At 39.8% G+C, this 16,906-nt stretch overlaps 3 protein-coding genes across 3 annotated transcripts; 1 reads left to right on the top strand and 2 right to left on the bottom strand.

The window, feature by feature from the left end:
* Nucleotides 1-579: 579 nt before the first annotated feature.
* On the bottom strand, nucleotides 580-6,484 carry nsun3 (NOP2/Sun RNA methyltransferase family member 3). The gene is made up of 6 exons (XM_022767875.1): nucleotides 6,216-6,484; nucleotides 4,105-4,208; nucleotides 3,510-4,018; nucleotides 2,975-3,129; nucleotides 2,235-2,356; nucleotides 580-1,963 (listed from the first exon to the last, which is right to left on the bottom strand). Exons 1-6 carry the CDS (start codon nucleotides 6,375-6,377, stop codon nucleotides 1,627-1,629), a joined length of 1,389 nt encoding a protein of 462 aa, XP_022623596.1. The 5' UTR covers nucleotides 6,378-6,484; the 3' UTR covers nucleotides 580-1,626.
* A 1,921-nt stretch (nucleotides 6,485-8,405) lies between these two features.
* On the bottom strand, nucleotides 8,406-11,286 carry LOC111238367 (ATP synthase F(0) complex subunit C3, mitochondrial-like). The gene is made up of 5 exons (XM_022767829.1): nucleotides 11,221-11,286; nucleotides 10,831-10,923; nucleotides 10,058-10,129; nucleotides 9,215-9,417; nucleotides 8,406-8,783 (listed from the first exon to the last, which is right to left on the bottom strand). Exons 2-5 carry the CDS (start codon nucleotides 10,867-10,869, stop codon nucleotides 8,669-8,671), a joined length of 429 nt encoding a protein of 142 aa, XP_022623550.1. The 5' UTR covers nucleotides 10,870-10,923; nucleotides 11,221-11,286; the 3' UTR covers nucleotides 8,406-8,668.
* A 2,275-nt stretch (nucleotides 11,287-13,561) lies between these two features.
* On the top strand, nucleotides 13,562-16,811 carry rrad (RRAD, Ras related glycolysis inhibitor and calcium channel regulator). Its single transcript, XM_022767825.1, has 5 exons — nucleotides 13,562-13,678; nucleotides 13,913-14,303; nucleotides 15,071-15,144; nucleotides 15,255-15,459; nucleotides 15,908-16,811. Exons 2-5 carry the CDS (start codon nucleotides 13,931-13,933, stop codon nucleotides 16,183-16,185), a joined length of 930 nt encoding a protein of 309 aa, XP_022623546.1. The 5' UTR covers nucleotides 13,562-13,678; nucleotides 13,913-13,930; the 3' UTR covers nucleotides 16,186-16,811.
* The last annotated feature ends 95 nt before the right edge of the window (nucleotides 16,812-16,906 follow it).

Consider the following 16,906-nt stretch of genomic DNA (forward strand, 5'->3'; position numbering starts at 1 on the left):
GTGTTAATGCGGGGGGGGGGGGGGGGGACAGGCAGATATGAAGAGAGACACAGTTCCTACAGACAGAAACTGTGTGTTAATTATATCATTACTGCTCTCACATTTCATGGTTATTAAACTAATCTCTCAGACAGGAAACCTTTAGCCTCCTGTTGAGTATGTCAAGTCTGAAAGCATTTAATAGTGTTATGGCACTTAGATATTTAAAAAAAACAAACATGGGCCAATAAACATATCAGTCATGGGGTTTCAGATAGAAACTTAAAAGATTCAGTGATGACTTAAGTCAAGTGGTAATCCAAATTTAATGAATGCAAGCTAATTTACTGACTCAAAGCATGCAAGGTGGAGATTCTGAATGTGAGCTTCTGTGGTGCTTCCTCTTATAATCTCATATCTCATTCCTTCACTACCCCTCAAAGAGTATTTAGAAGCTCACACAAACTGAAAGAAGCACTCACTTCTAATAGAATAAACTGTCAATAAATTTTTAATAATACAATCTCACACCGTAGAATATTGCAGTCTTATCGTACCAAATGTATTATACGCTGTGGACACAGTGTGTATGTGAAGCACTTGAGAAACAGTTCAGTCGGTTTCATCTAATTGGACAGCTAATTTAATGAACAATAAATAATGAATACAAATCATAAAACAATGAATAATAAGGTGGTGGGCTGAAGAGTCAAACAGAAAACTTTTTTCGGCTCTTGGTGTCAGCAGAAACAAGTTGTTAAAACAACATTAACGTGTTATCACCTGTTAAGTCGGTATGGAAAACTTGTTACCAAAGTTGCTTATTTTTTTTTACATAGCCTGGAATTTCAAAGCAACGTTATAATTCATTTGGAGTCATGTTTCTGAATACAACTTTTAGCTCTGTTTTCGGTCTCTACCAATTGATAAGGGAACTACCTGGCTGTTTAGCTGCTTAATGCTCCACTTAGAGCTTTTAAACTGAAAACAGCTCCCTGCTGTGGCTGAAAACAACAGTATGAGAGTAAACCAAAACAATAAAGTTGCGGTTGGACAGCCAAACAATGAGCTATAAAGTTCTGTGAGGCCGCGAGGAGGAGCTGCAGATTTGGATAATTCTCTATTAAGTAATCGCTACGACCAACTCCTTTCACACTGTCACATGCCTTAAATAAATATATGTTGCCTGAGGTCTATGTTTGATGCAGATCACTGGAGGTCAGTATGAACAATGTCAGCAATGTTCTATTGTTATTCTGTTTTCTCATGGCGCACACACACACACACACACACACACACACACACACACACACACACACAGACAGCTGCTTTAAACAGCAAAAACCGCAGCTGCAACAAACATTCTTTTGCAGGTGACCAAGTGTTAAAACTGCAACAGTTATGACTTTTCTTTGCCTGCATGTGGCCACACTGAAATGTTTGTATCTGCATGTTTAAACTACTGCTGCTATTACTTTCCTCCTCTATAAGTGGCACAGGTTAAATGTGTATTAGTATGTTTGTCTGTTTCTGTGTGTGAATCAGTTCTAGGAGGCACTTTGCATCTTAAAAACCCCACATCTAACAAAAGGAAATGTTGCTGTTCAGCCATTTGTTTCTACATATTGTTTTTGCTCAGGATACCCACTATTTCCTTCTTCTAATCCGAGACAAAAACATGGGTCCCCAGGTCTTGCCAGGCTGAGGAACCACTAAAATGCCAAGTCTGTGGTGATAAGAGGACACAGCGCCATTCTGTGGCTGCAGGGAGGGCTCCAGAGATGTCTGTCCATGACCAGGCTGAGCAGAAGTAAATGCAAAGTATTTGGATAAAGGAACAGCAATCTCCTCCCACAAGTCTTCAGGTTCAGCCTCAGGACAGTTATTCAGAACTGTCTCAACCACAGCATAGTTTTCAGAGCTGGACAGTGTGCAAGTTGAATAGACCACAAGGCCCCCCGGACGCACAGCTGACAGTGCAGACCTAGAAAGAGTAGACAAAGATTCCACTGTGATTAATTTGCGTTCTTTTCTATTTAATATTTACACTATTCTGTGGACAGCAGAACAGTGCAGGTGAATGTTTCCTAATTCCTCATCTGAACCAAAATAATGTTATATTTCAATTTTGCTTTTACCACTTTCAAACATGAATGGTTATATCACATATCATGTGTAATAACATGATGGACTATAGGAGAATACCACAACTGTAACACATAGCAGACATTTTTAATGTAGGTGATTGGACTCACTGAAGCAGCTGAGCCTGGAGCGCAGGCAGCCTGGCTCTTTCCTTCAGTCTCTGTTCCCCCTGCTGGCTGCTGCAAGAATACAGCCAGCTCCTGTCATTAGAACATGGAGCATCGACTAAAACCTGCAACGGAAAGAAAGACAGACATGTGAGTAGTTCGGAGTCTGAGTCAGAGAGTTCAAAAGTGTAATGGCTGTGAGACACAGAAAGGGTCACAAAAGAAAAGTGAAATCGAAGGAGTAAGAAAATTGAAATAGATAATGAAGTTAAAAGCAGATGAAAAGACAAATGCTGCAGGTCTGGAAAATAATCCAAATTCAGGTTATATTTTCCCCACAGCACCTGAATCATCAAGGGACAAATTATGCTCAGTCAGAGTGAAAAAAGACTCTTCAACAAATGTGTCCTATTACTCAGTGTAGAAAATCTCAACTGCCTCTGAAACTATACACCTCGGCTAAAGAATCTTCCCAAAAATCTGTCCTCTGTTTTACAAAATCATATCATTGACACAACACAGCTTGAAACTGTGCACTGTATTTCTACTATTCTAGTGCATTTCCGGCTTTGTTCAAACTGTGTCTTACTCTCAAGTAGTGTTCCATTATCAGTCTCTTTGAGTCCTTTGATTCCTCCCAGCCTTTTTTCTGCTTCTTCGTGGCTTCTATTTTGACTAAACGCTGCTGGATTTCTGCATTCAATCACAATCTGCCATGAACATAACACAAATTCTTTGCCCACCTTATCATATGTTACTGCTTCACTCTGCCCAAAACATCGTCCATCCTGTGCAGACACTATCACTCTGCTGTTAAGTGAGTGAGGCAGAAAAGATTCCAGAGTTTTGGTCAGCCAGTCCCGTCTGTGAAGATCTGGTTCATTGCAGCAGAGAAGCGCTGGAACACAACAGACAGCAGCATTACTTATTACCAAATAGGCTATTCACACCAGACAAAAATATTCTCTCGAATCAACAGCAGCAATTTATATGCAAAGTATGCTTTTAATATTTAAAAACAAACCTCAACACATTTCAACAAGATGTTTTTGTGAAAAACTCTAACGGCCAAACACATGGCATGGCTGTCAGCATCCATCTGCTAAAACACGGAGTTATGATTTGGGGTCATTTCCGCCTAATTACAATTTAACCATTATTATTTATTAAATACATGGGTTGATAAATGAACTTTAAGATCAAGCATTATAAAATACCAAATGCCAATATTTACTATTTTATTTTAAGGATATAAATCCTTAAAAACACTTGTGTTACCTGGGGTTGCACACTGCAGTATGGCTAAGGCTTTGCCCCCAGGGGCAGAGCAAAGATCCAAAACCTTCTCCCCATTTCTGACTTGCAAAGCCAACACTGGAAGCAGGGAGGCAGCATTCAGGAGGTAGTACTGCTTCAGCTGACCAGGCCTATGAGCCTGAGAAGGAAATCGGAGTGGATATGGGTGGATATAACACTGTAGTGAAGGACGGGGCAAGCTGAGTAACGGCTCTGACTGAAGGTTCTGACTGAGCGAATGAGAGGTGCTGTCAGGTTGGGGATGGGAGTCATCAGGAGGCCACTTGGAGATGAAGTGAGAGTCTTTTCCTGTCTGGTATTCAGAATTTGACGCTGGTGAGGGAGAATCGGAAAGCAACGTGGAGACATCTGTTTGAGGCAGCAACCTGGAAAAGCCCTGTGACTGGAGAATCTGTGTGACATCTGTCACAGCTGTGAAGCGGTTAAGCATGACCCCATATTGCCAGGAGTGAGGGTTCAGGAGAACTGATCTGCAAGAGAAAGGAAATCCCAATGAAAGAAGAGTAAAAACGCTGTCTTTGTATAATCTGCAATAATTATTTTAGACAAAATCTACCTTGCAGACGCCCATAACTTTCCAAGTTCCTGACTGTACTGCTGGTCAAAAAGGTCCAGTACCGGTCGACATGAAGATCTTTCTTTTTTCTGCCTTTTGGTTACCTGTTACAAACAGGTTGTACGGAAGATGCTTTAAAAAAAAAGGTACAGTAAATCCTAAACAGGCACGAAATTACCTTTAAAGAGCCCACTGTAGAGAGCTGCATAACTGACATTATATGAAACTGTTACAGCACTAAGATTGGTGGATACATTTTCCGATTCAGAACATTGAGCCTTACATTCATGTAAAATGTATTTATTTTTACCCACCAAAAGCACTGAAAGAACAAGATGTCCATTGTACTTAAAGTGGATTTTCCTTTTAAGTTTGTAGATTTCAGTTGAAAAACTGCTGTCCTGTCTTGTCGTGCATTGCTACCCATTTGACAGTGAGTGTAAAATCTGTCCTGTTAGGAACTAAATGTATATCCGACCTCAATAAACTATACAAAATTACCAAGATAATAAATGTCCTCAAAAATGACGTATTGTAGCTGGGCCAAACTTGGCTATAATTATCATATACTACGGTATCACCGGCATAGTTTACATAACTCATCTTTACACTTGTTGAGCACTTTAGTAGGAACCCCTGTGCACCTGCTTATTCATGCAGTTATCTAATCAGCCAAATATGTGACAGCAGAGAAATCTATAAAATCATGGAGATACAGGTCAGGAGCTTCAGTTACTGCTCATCAAACATCAGAATAGGAAAAAGAAAGTGATCTCAGTGGCTTTGACCGTGGCATGATTGTTGGTGCCAGATGGTTTGAGTATTTCTGAAACTCCTGTTCTCCTGGAATTTTCATGCACAACAATCTCTAGAGTTTTTACTCAGAATTGTGCAAAAAACAGAAAACATCCAGAGAGCAGCAGTTCTGTGAACGGAAAAGCCTTGTTGATGAGAGAGGTCAGAGGAGAATAGTCAGACAGGTTGGAGCTGAGAGAAAGGCTACAGTAACTCAGACAACCACTCTGTAACTGTGATGAGCAGAAGAGCTTCTCAGATTGCACAACACGTTGCACCTTGTGTTGGATGGGCTACAAAAGGAGAAGACCATGTCGGGTTTCAGTCCTGTCAGCAAAGAACAGAAATCTCAGGTTGAAGAGTGGAAAAACATGGCCTGGTCTGATAAATCTGTATTTCTGCTGAGGCAGCAGATGGTTGGGTCAGAATTTGGCCTCAACAGCATGAATCCACAGACACAACCTGCATTGTGTCAACAGTCCAGGCTGGTGGTGGGGGTGTTGTGGTGTGGGGAATGTTTTTTTGGCACACTTTGAGCCCCTTAATGCTAATTAATTGTGTTGAATGACACGGACTGTCTGTCTGTTTTTGCTGACAACATGCTTTCCTTTATGGCCACAATTTATCCAGCTTCTAATGGCTACTTCCAACGTGATAAGGCACCATGTCACTAAGTAAGTCATCTCAAAGCGGTTTCATGAACATGAAGTGAGTTCAGTGAACTTCAGTGGCCTCCCCAGTCACCAGATCTGAATCCAGTAGAACACCTTTGGGATGTGGTACAAGATTGGCACCGTGAATATGTTGCTGACAAATCTGTAGAAATGATGTGTTGCAATCATGTCAACATGGACCAGAATCTCAAAGGCATATTTCCAACTTCATGTGGAATCCATGCCACAAACTGAGGCTGTTTTGAGAGTAAGGGGACGCAGTATTAGTGTGGTGTTTCTAATAAAGTGATCGGTGAGTGTATATTTTTTTCTTTATCAGTTCAGTGAATGCAAAAAATTCTTAACAGCATATCTTCCCCTAAAGTTACCCATACTGCACCATCTAGTGGTCAAATAAGTGAGCTGCATGCATTTCAGTAACTATTGGGGTTTTATAAAGTTAAGTAAAATGTAAGTCAGACTGTTGCGACTTCACTTCTGCTCAGAGAGCAATAATAAGCTGCTGTACCAGAGAGGGTCAGTAAGCTACATGTAAAGAGCTATTGCAGAAGTTGGCTGATAAAACCTACCTACTGCAAAACTAGCAAAGGAGATAATATAATTACAAACAAATAACCAAAAGGCAACCCCTGCTTTGTTTACCTGGTTAATACGGACTCCTTTTTGCTCGTCCGGCTCTAAAACAACGTCCGGAGCCGTGTGACGGTGACACGGCCACAACCACCACAGAGTTGTCGGCGTTAGCTTCTCAGTTTTAAGGCATATTATCCTCCACGCACCGAAGAACCGAGGTACTGAAGACATTTATTTAGACGTTCGGTTCTCTGTTTCTTCGGCAGACCTTACATGCCAGAATATATTTTAATTATCGTTAAATCACGTTCACGAAATATGGGTAAACGCTAAACACTTACAAGTACGTCCCGCAAATCCGTCCTCCCGCACCTTCAACCAATGATTAGTTCCGGTTCGAGCTATTTGTTTTAGAAAATATTTCAGCTTAGTATGTTATTTCTCTGTTATCTCCCGATTAGTTCACATAGCATGTCAGCGTAAATCTTGGGAAGCAAAATGTTATTTTTTTACCTGTTATTTCCGGATGAGCCTTCTATGGGGCTCCAGAGAAAAGATTTGTTGTCAGGAGCTCAGTTGACCCCTACTAGTTTACTTGACCTATTCCCACACGCCGTCAACCTGAGATTTCCAGATGGCGTTATCACGTTTCTCTGCGTCGCAACCGTCTATCTTCTTTACCAGATAACATTTTGGACAAGTTGCCCGGTGAAATGGACAGTCGTCATAGTCAGAAGAAAAGAGAGGTGAAGCAGAGAGGGAGAGCATAAAAAGTAGGAAGGCCATCGCCATAGACCTAGCTTAATGCTGCAAAATAAGCTACATGTTTGGCGGGAAGGGACCAGGTCAGTCAAAAACACATTTTGAAATGCTTTATGTTGAATATAAAGATAATAATTTGAGCATTCGAGCTAACTCTGTATCTCATTAGTTTTTATTATTATTATTATTTAAGTGTTGGCTAATTATTTTGTATCTAGCCTTGTACATTTGTATGGGGCATTTTCCCAGTTGCAGTCTGGTACCTGTTACATCAATAATTTGGGATAGTCCAAAAAATGGGCAGTCTGGTAGTTTGTGTGAACAGCTTAACATGGGATGGAGTCAAAATGTCCGGCCTGAATTATTGTTTCATTATTTCTCCAGTTAACCAGTAACCAACCACTTCTCTAAACCAACAACAACAAATTTGGTAAGTGATTGTTTTACGTTGTAAACTTTAGGGTTTTTACTGTTGTTCTGACAAAACAAAACATTTGAATATGTTCACTCAGGCTTCAGGGACTAATGAGTATACAATGAACAATCAATTATTAAAGAAAATAACTTTGAAAATAATTGTAGTGATTATGATAATAACTGTTGGTTGCAGCTTTACAGTTTTCCCATGATGGACTACCTTGCCAGAGGTTTTTGTTTGACAAAAAGAAATTAAAGCCCTTTGATTAAAAACAACTTTACAACAAATGACCACAATACAAACTAAAATCAAAGTCTTAAACTAGGTTTTGATACAGAGGCCACCAGATGGAGGACTGGTGATTAGTCAAATCATGAAGACCCAAATAATATGGAGTGAACCTGGAACTTATGGGGCCCTTTGGCAGTTTCCTGCTTTACGCGGTTGGTAAACCAACCTTCTTTGTTCAGCATTTTTGTGATCCTATAGATGTCTACACTCTGCCCAGAATGATAAAATGTTTGGGTGAAAAGCATCTGAATTCAGTGTATTTTCCCCAAACTGTGCTGCTACACACTTTGTTTTCCCTGGCTGTACATTGGAAATATTTGGTTTAAACATTGGTTTTGCCTCAGACAAACAATTTATCATTCAGAACAGATGGTGGACAGCTGTGGGATCACAAAAATACAAACTAAAGATACAAGCTGCTGCTCAATAACAGCAAAATTAATCTTTTGACTCATTTTCCCCTGTCAGCTTTATGTAACATACTGAAGGGCTGAAGTCATAAAAGTGGCCAACTAATTATTTAACCAGAACTTTGAAGATTAGGTAATTTTTTTCCCTACATGAGCCTACTATTGCAGACAGAAAATGAAATCCGTCTAACTGTCACAGGTGAGTTTTTAAACTTAATGAGCTGTATGTAGAATTTTATGTGGGACTGTTGTCTTTGCCAGGTCACAGCCAGGAAACCATTAGACTTGGAGGTTTCTCTATTTGTGCACAGTGCCTGTCTGAATCTATATCAACATACACAAATAACCCAAACATTCACTACAAATGTACACGCACAATTGAGGAATAGATGTTTTACTTCTGTTATTGGTTGCATGTTTGTTAACAAAAACATTTGATTAAATATACAACATATTGACAAAACCATCATTTAAAATGACTTGGGTTTGCCAGAGTTTCATACATCAGTGTGTTCACACTAATGCACAATAATAACCAACACGCTAGACTGAGATCATAGTACCATTTAAGGACATTTCAAACTACTAATTCTCATTAACGTTGATGATGCGTTTCCCTTTACAGTGAATGCCAAACTGGCTTACATGGCGAACAGAATGAGGAACGCAACCATCAGACAGAAGAGACCCATAGCTTCAGACAAAGCAAAGCCCAAGATGGCGTATGAGAACAGCTGCTGCTTCAGCGAGGGGTTCCTGTTGAGAAAGAAAGAGGCAGCTGAGACAAGTTGGAGGTACAAAATGAGAAAAAACTATAAGTGCTATGACATTTTAGTGAGCAGATAATCCCAGCATCCTCCAAGGTTCCCCACAAAAGACTTAACTTGTGACTAAATAATTCTATTTTATCTCTTGGCCAGATAACATACAAATTTAATCAAATATGCCTCCGTTAGTTATATAGATATTGCTAAAAACAATCATCTAATAGCAGAAATCTGGCCAGATCTGAGCCGCCAAAATCTAAATAATTGATCTTTGGCCAAAACACTATCAATTAAATCATACGATTTTATGATGTTGTGGCTTGGACAGACAAATAAGCTGGGAAACATGACTGAAAAAATTCCCTTCTTGTTGGAGATTTTAAAAATATCCTAAAATAACATATGATGCATTTAATTTACCTTGCATATCCGATAATAAGGCTACCGAATACGGTTCCGATTCCGGCTCCAGATCCAGCCACGCCCACAGTGGCAGCTCCTGCTCCAATGAATTTAGCAGCAGTGTCGATGTCACGGCTCACGGCACTGGTCTGGAAGCCCCGCACCGCCAGCTGCTGCTGCTGGGAGGCTGCAATACTCTGTGGTGCCAGGAGTGAAGCAGTCTGAAAAACAAAAAATAAATGAGATTAGCAAAAAGAAAAGCAGTAGAGAATCACAAAGCTGCACTTCATATTTTTCTATGTTATGTATAGAGAGGTTTAGTTCATGCCAGAGCCATACTTTGACCCCTGAATCTGTCTCCACTACATACTTGATTATGGTTCTATAAAAACTCAATTGCGCATTAGTGCAGCTTTAGAAATGTGAAGGAAACTTCACATACTGATACAGAATTTGGATTGTATTTATTATAACAGTAGCAACTTATGTGCAGCTAATGTGTGCCACATAGACGATGAAGCTCAATTTAACTGTCATCTGCTAGCTATTACTAACATTCAACAGTACTTCTCAATAGGAAACGTTTAATGTAAGGTATGATAGATTTAGCTTCTAATCCTATTTTGTCACCTCACCAGTCTGTTTTTGTTTTAATGGTAAAATTTAGTCAGTTTGTTGGCTAGCTACATTAAATAATTTTATCATATGCAGCTTTGGATCTTTAAGTACTGTATTACGGTAGTTATGGGTAAGATAAAAAGAAAAAATGACTGGAGTTGTGATAGCTTCAGAGTGCCCCTCCTCTGTCATCACTCAGTGTCAATTAATCAGGTGTACTTCCTAGTACAGACAGTTGCTCACCTCTGCTTTCCTGGCATCTGACACTACTGCTGCCGAGAGTGGTCTGTACAGTGCCCGAGATCCAGCACGGACCTGCAATACAAAACAAGACATAACACATTTAGTTTAGACAGTTGTGCTGTGATAAGGTGATTTACTGGCATGTTACACTGACAACAACAATATATTATTGTTAATGTATATATTAATTAATTATTTTACTCCACTACACTTACCTGTAGTTTCAGTTACTTTACATGGTCAGATGTTTGCATACAATAACATGAAGGGAAAATGAATGACAAGTGTTTCATGGTTTCAACTTCTCAAATGTGGCAATTTTCTCCTTCCACTTTTAATTATTTGAATTTATTTTTAATACGTTTAACAAACTGAAACAACGTGAAGGTGTCACTTTGAGCTCAGGGTAGTTTTGATGGGTATTTCTCAACATTTTCAAACAAAACAACCAATTGATTAATCGAAAAAATAATCAGCAGATTAATTCATAATGACTTCATTTTTCAAATGTTTCTCAGTAAGAATTTAATTTAGATTCATATAAGTTTCGAAAGGTGTGTATAATGGATAGATTTAGGTTTCCCCTGATAACGTTCACCACTATAGGACGTCCTTGCAGGTGGGAACACCAGCTGACTTTGGCAGAGGGTCAAAGAGGCTACACAGCTAATGCCAGTGTTAGCAAGCTACATTATAACAGTGGCTTATTGCAAACTATCGAGGCGCGGTTAAGCACACGAATTTGTCATATCCATCCATTCACGCAAACTCACCAGAGAGGGCGTGGAGACGAATTTAGCACAGGCATACATCACGATAGGACGAATTGGTCAGGTCAACCGCAGGAGCTGGCGTTGATTCAGCGTCTGCAGAAAGCAATACATGCAACACAACAATGAGGTGAGGTGAATGAACCTGCAACTTGTTTGCTTGATGAGAAAGTACAATGTTAAGTGGACACACACACTCACAGATATAAGGTCAACTTTAGCTGCAACCCGAGCAATGACGCTAAAAACTAACGATCTGACAATCCAGAGAACAAACCAGTGCTGTGGTCACGACTACAGCCACTAAGACACCGAGCTACACAGGGTATCACGGTCATAGGCAACGTATATTTAACTCAATCACAGTTAGTGACAGGAGAGGTCTGTTCTTACCGTGTAGTTGTAGAGGTCGAAGACGTGAGAGGGCTGCGCATGCGCAATGACACATTTAAAGGGTTGATTTCCGGTTTCCTGGAGTGGGAGCGTGGATGTAATAGGCTACTTATATGAGTGGGAGCTACTGTCTAGTCCAGAGAGATCATCATGCCAGCACAATTTGTTTAAATGCCTCTAAATTAAAGTCCACAGTGCATTAACTTTACATTAACTTTTACTTTGACTGGGTCCAATTCTGGCGCTTTCTGCAAAGGGAACATATTCCTCACATCCAGATTAGAAGGTATTTATTATTTACTGCCCCCTAGTGGCAATCTGAACAAATGGAAAAAATGTGCAGTTGTATGCAGTTTGGTCTCCCCTGGCAAATTATTTATTTCGTTGATTTATACTAACCCAGCAAATAGACCCTTTAAAAAATGAGCCCTTCCTCAGTGCAATTAAAGACCAGAGAAAAATCAGAAAAAACAGTAATTGTGGCAAGTGAAAAAGTTACCATTTAGTAATCTGATCCTTTGACAGACATCACAGCTTGTAAACACTTTCTGTAGCCAGCTAAGAAACTTCCTGGTTTTGATTTAGGACTTTTAACCTAATCATTTCAAATTCTGAGATATTTGAGATATGTTTGGCTGTCTTGCTGTACACACAGCAATTAATATCAAATTCGGATTATTTAACTAAATATGAATATAAACTTCTAATACAGTTAGCCTACTGCTAGGAAATCAAAAGATGTTTGTCATAAGTCTAACATGTATAATTTTTACAAAAGTTTTTATACAAGCTGTTACCTCAAATACCTCCTCATATTTGCTATTTTACGCAAGAGATACAGATCTGAATCAATATGTGGACCCAAGGAAGAACAATATGTGGAACGAATGTGGAATGAATTCAAGTTGGTCCAAGAAAGAATACAGCATAAATTCCTTATCTTAAAAGACTAAGAAATCTTTTAAAATTGAATTTACACTTGATCCAGATTTGCACCAAGAGCTAGAGTGAGAGGAACAGTAAATGAACTCTGTGATGTTTGGGAGGAGAAAAAAGTTAAATCTGAGCCGAGCTGAGACAGAAATTGACTGTGGTATAGATTTAAATAAAATAAAAAAATGCTAACATTAAGAGCATTAATACATATCACGATTATTTGTTTGTTTATTATTTTATTGTTTATTTATTCACATTTTGCTCAAGGGACAAAGCAGAAAATACATTATGATGCTCACACATACACCAAGGCAAAGTCAAAAGATTCAAGTAACAACTAAAGTCACAAGGGGGCAGCAACACACCATGCACAGTCTATGATATACACTGGAAAAATAAATTCAGCCTTTGGAGCACATCTTACTGAGTGTTGTAGACCACATTGTGTACCAGACACTATATGTAAAATATACTGGATACAGGATTAAACATAAAAACACATGCTGAAGCAAAGCAGAGAAAGCTGACCTGAAGTCATGAGCTTCATGAAGTCAGTATAACAAGATTTCCCTCTCTTAATGAGTTATATAGACTAGATTAAATTGAGAGCATTTTTGTATTATTCAGCTATGGCATGGATCAGTAAAATCACACATGGTATAGGTCAGGCCTGTCATCTCAGAAGGATTACAACTGCAAATATAATGAATTAGGTCTATAGTTTTATGTCTTCAGCAATGCCTTCATTTTTCAGACAGCAAGGTGGTGGGTGGAAAGCTAGGGGTGAATGATAAATGAATCTCACTGTGTGTAGAATTCTTATGTGTTTGTAATATTTTCACTGCCAGATTGAAATATGAGTTTTTTTGCATATATGCATCAGTAACATAGCCTATAGGCCTATATTTCATTTGTGCATTTAAAATATGAGCACCTCCCTCACATTAAAATGAAATCCCCATGATATTGTGTAGAAGTGTAGCAGTGAACTCCATCTGACAGTGACCATGAAGCTCAAAATTGATAATCAATTTAAGCAAAGACAAGCGATCATATTTCCATAAAAGCATTCATCTGGTCTACCCTCTGCATTGCGCCCTAACATGCCTCACCTTCACATCTTGCATCACGAGGATATCCTTCCATCATCCCTAAATGTATCTCCTAAACGAATGTTAAATATTTATATCACTCTAGCTTTAAGTGGGCTTCCCCTCTTCAAGGATTCATCCCTGTCCGCCCCCTCAGAAGTAAGCTCCATTTGGCGATGCGGAAGGGAGATTCCTCTGCTCTTCCAGTCATGCACCCCCTCCCCTGTATGATGTTACCGTTACGCACCACTATAATAAGCGGAGACGTGACTCTCTGGGGCGAATCCCTGCCGACGTCACTCCCGGTCCTGTATAAATAGGTTGAGCAGCGACTCTGATCAGACTCAAGCAAAACCGCTATTTCGGCTACAACAACTCTTCAAACCGAGGATTATTGGATTGCCTTCGTTGGATTTAATTGCCAGCACCGGGTAAGTGTCTTTAGTGCTCATGAGGCATTTTAAGCTTTATTCGTTTTATTTTAGGCTAGTAGAGTTGAGTAAACATGTGGTCAGGTCAGGTCAACATTTCAGATGAAAATAATTTGATGTGATATGTGCTTAAATGTAGGCTACAGTGGCTTTAACCCCCACTGACATTTTCACTTCATTTAAATGCGATTAAACGTAAAATCACACATTTACGCATGGAACATCTGTCCACAGATCCTCGGTTAAAGCACAATGACTTTGAACAAGGGTGACAAATTGCGGAACATGGACAAGAGGAGAGGAAGCATGCCGTTCCCCATGAATCTCCCCAACCTACACCGGAGAAGCATGCCCGTGGACGATCGGGATCTTCGCGCCACGATGCCACAGACCGGACAAACCGACGAGCTGTCCAACCTCCTGCGCTGCACGTCCTACTCCCCGAGTGAGCAGCACCGGGGCAGCTGCGCCTCAGACTCCTCCGACTCCGTGATCTCCACCAGCAGCGAAGCGGAATCCCAGGTGTACAAGGTGGTTCTCCTCGGGGAGCACGGCGTCGGCAAGTCCAGCCTCGCGCGCGTCTTTGGAGGAGTTGAGGATGCTGGTCACGACTACGATGAAGCAGGTAAATGTTGATACTGAGGATGAGTCATCCACCCTTGCAAACCACACACACACTCATAGACAGATGCGCTTAAGATGTCCATTAACTATGAAGACATGCTATGTGATGATTAGTCCTGTTCATGATCAATTTAGTTTACATAATAATATACCTTATACTTTTATAACTAATAACTTGGAGATAGAAGGTTTAATGAATGCAGTTCTGAGATATGAAGCATGAAAACCTTGGAGACCACTTTTGAAATGATCTAACCCTAAACCTTTACAATAAACAGCACCACTCATGCATGAAAACACATTTCAGAAATAGATGTGATTTTTTTTTAAAATTACATAAAAGTCACACGAAGCCTTATAACCTCTCTAATTCGGAATAATTTTGATCTGTAAGGCTGGTGATAAAGTTTCACTGATGGATCAGAAAAAAAACAGGGTTCTTATTTTTGCACGCAAGAGTGTACATGCATTGATTATTGCTATTTCCATCTACAACGAGGCACCAGTCCTGCCCTCAGTACTACAGCTGTCAGAAACAGATCCAGTAGCATAATACAAAAGGAAAATATAAAAGGCCAATGATGGCTTGATCATAGGCTGTGATCAACTTTCTGCTTCAGAGTGTAGACTACAAAGGGAAAAAAATGTGCTACATCAGTGTGAAGAAAAGCAACAGCACACACTGCCAACAACCACGACTGTTCAGTTAAGAGATGCCTCTCTCCTCTCCGTCAGTGTGTAACATTATATTAATTTTTCCTCCCTCAGGAAACACTTATGACAGATCCATTGTGGTGGATGAAGAGGAGGCATCCATTGTGTTGTATGACATCTGGGAACAGGTGAGTTATATTTTATTTAGGCAATGTTTGTCCACTTGCATTGATTCATGGATATTACATTAGTAAAAGATGGGATCAGCTAAACTCACTATCTTTTTTCTTTCTTGAAGGATAACAGCCAGTGGCTGAAGGAACAGTGTATGAGGATGGGAGATGCCTACATCATTGTTTATTCGGTGACAGACAAATCGAGCTTTGAGAAGGCGTCAGAGCTGCGTATTCAGCTGCGCCGGGCAAGACAGTCAGAGAACATTCCCATAATCCTTGTGGGCAACAAGAGTGACCTGGTGCGGTCCAGAGAAGTGTCTGTAGATGGTAAGTCAGTATAACTAACTTACTATTGAGCCTAAAATGTGCAACAGTAGTGTGATGTATTAAGCCAATAGAAATTTTTAAGTCAGGGGAAGTGGATTTTATTTGCTTTAAAAACTCTTATATTTATCATTTGAAGAATAAAAGCTTATCTTGAGGCTGTTCATGATCAAATCTAACAGAGCTGGTTCGGCTTGACCGGCTTTGCTGGCGTCAGGCCGCATTTCTCACTTGACTGCTCAGGTTCAGCCCATGCTGACATTCAAGTACCACACCAAATTAAGGCCAAAGTTTTAATACTAGGTTCTCTTAGGGCTAATATATCATCTCAAGGCTTATCTAGAGCATAAATTATCAGTTTGTAACCTAAATTTACTTGAGCTTCTACCTTAATGTAAATGCACACCTCCTCAGAGCTCTTATTTTCCTCTCCATATTTTCTGTATCGCAGAGGGAAGTGCCTGTGCAGTGGTGTTCGACTGCAAGTTCATTGAGACGTCCGCATCCCTTCACCACAATGTGCAGGACCTGTTCGAGGGCATTGTCAGACAGATCCGCTTGAGGAAAGACAGCAAGGAGGAGAATGCACGACGCATGGCCAACTGCAGGCGTAGAGAGAGCATCGGCAAGAAGGCCAAACGTTTTCTTGGCCGCATGGTAGCACGCAAGAACAAGAAGATGGCTTTCAGGCAGAAGTCAAAGTCCTGCCACGACCTTACAGTTCTCTGAGAAACAGAGGGGACAGATGGACATTTTTTTCTTTGGCCTCTGAAGACCAGACGCTGTGTGTGTTTTAACACTAACCCTAAAGGACTAATAGAGCTGTATAGATATATATTTTTATTTTTTAGACACCAACCGAAAGCAAAGAGAGGACTTAATTAATATAAAACATGACTGACATTATTCAAGTCATATCATGATAATGGTGATAACCTGCATGAAGCTTTGCAAACATTTATTTTATTTTATTTTTTTGTCTGCCTTAAACATATTGCTGTCATAATATGATTCAGTATGTATGAAAACTCCACAAAGGCTTGTTATTTCTAATGAGTTGCAGAGATTGCCTTGCTATTAGGTTATTGTTGTGTTCCTTTATTGGAAGGGATTGCTGTATATACGTACATGAATGATGCTGAATGCAACATACATCTCATTATTCTAAAAGACACGGTAAAGGATTACAATACTAGGTCATCTGGAGTCATATTTACTTGAAACGTGGTACGCAGGTTCGTGCCTCGGACAAGTTACGGAAGACAAGTCAAAGATAAGAGAAAAAAAACCTATGTTATTCTGTGTTGTTCCATAACATTGAATCCAGGTTGTGAATGTATGAGTAAAGCAATAAGTTATATTAGTCTTGTGAACCTTGACATTATTTGGAAATTCTTTGTTTACGTTGATTCCCTTTTTACAATAAAATAAAAAATCAAAACATAAAATT

Source organism: Seriola dumerili, unplaced genomic scaffold, assembly GCF_002260705.1.
Source record: "Seriola dumerili isolate Sdu_G_001 unplaced genomic scaffold, Sdu_1.0 BDQW01001299.1, whole genome shotgun sequence".
Lineage (NCBI taxonomy): Eukaryota > Metazoa > Chordata > Actinopteri > Carangiformes > Carangidae > Seriola > Seriola dumerili.

What these genes read in the sequence shown, in the direction of transcription:
- LOC111238367 (XM_022767829.1), bottom strand. Translation starts at nt 10,869, where the DNA reads ATGTATGCCTGTGCTAAATTCGTCTCCACGCCCTCTCTG. An exon ending in CAGATGCCAGGAAAGCAGAG is followed by an intron (nt 9,418 to 10,057) that starts GTGAGCAACTGT and finishes TTTGTTTTTCAG; the next exon opens with ACTGCTTCACTCCTGGCACC. An exon ending in CTTATTATCGGATATGCAAG is followed by an intron (nt 8,784 to 9,214) that starts GTAAATTAAATG and finishes CTTTCTCAACAG; the next exon opens with GAACCCCTCGCTGAAGCAGC.
- nsun3 (XM_022767875.1), bottom strand. Translation starts at nt 6,377, where the DNA reads ATGTCTTCAGTACCTCGGTTCTTCGGTGCGTGGAGGATAATATGCCTT. An exon ending in AAGGAGTCCGTATTAACCAG is followed by an intron (nt 4,209 to 6,215) that starts GTAAACAAAGCA and finishes TGTTTGTAACAG; the next exon opens with GTAACCAAAAGGCAGAAAAA. An exon ending in ACTGCAGTGTGCAACCCCAG is followed by an intron (nt 3,130 to 3,509) that starts GTAACACAAGTG and finishes GTTGTGTTCCAG; the next exon opens with CGCTTCTCTGCTGCAATGAA.
- rrad (XM_022767825.1), top strand. Translation starts at nt 13,931, where the DNA reads ATGACTTTGAACAAGGGTGACAAATTGCGGAACATGGACAAGAGGAGA. An exon ending in TCACGACTACGATGAAGCAG is followed by an intron (nt 14,304 to 15,070) that starts GTAAATGTTGAT and finishes TTCCTCCCTCAG; the next exon opens with GAAACACTTATGACAGATCC. An exon ending in TGTATGACATCTGGGAACAG is followed by an intron (nt 15,145 to 15,254) that starts GTGAGTTATATT and finishes TCTTTCTTGAAG; the next exon opens with GATAACAGCCAGTGGCTGAA.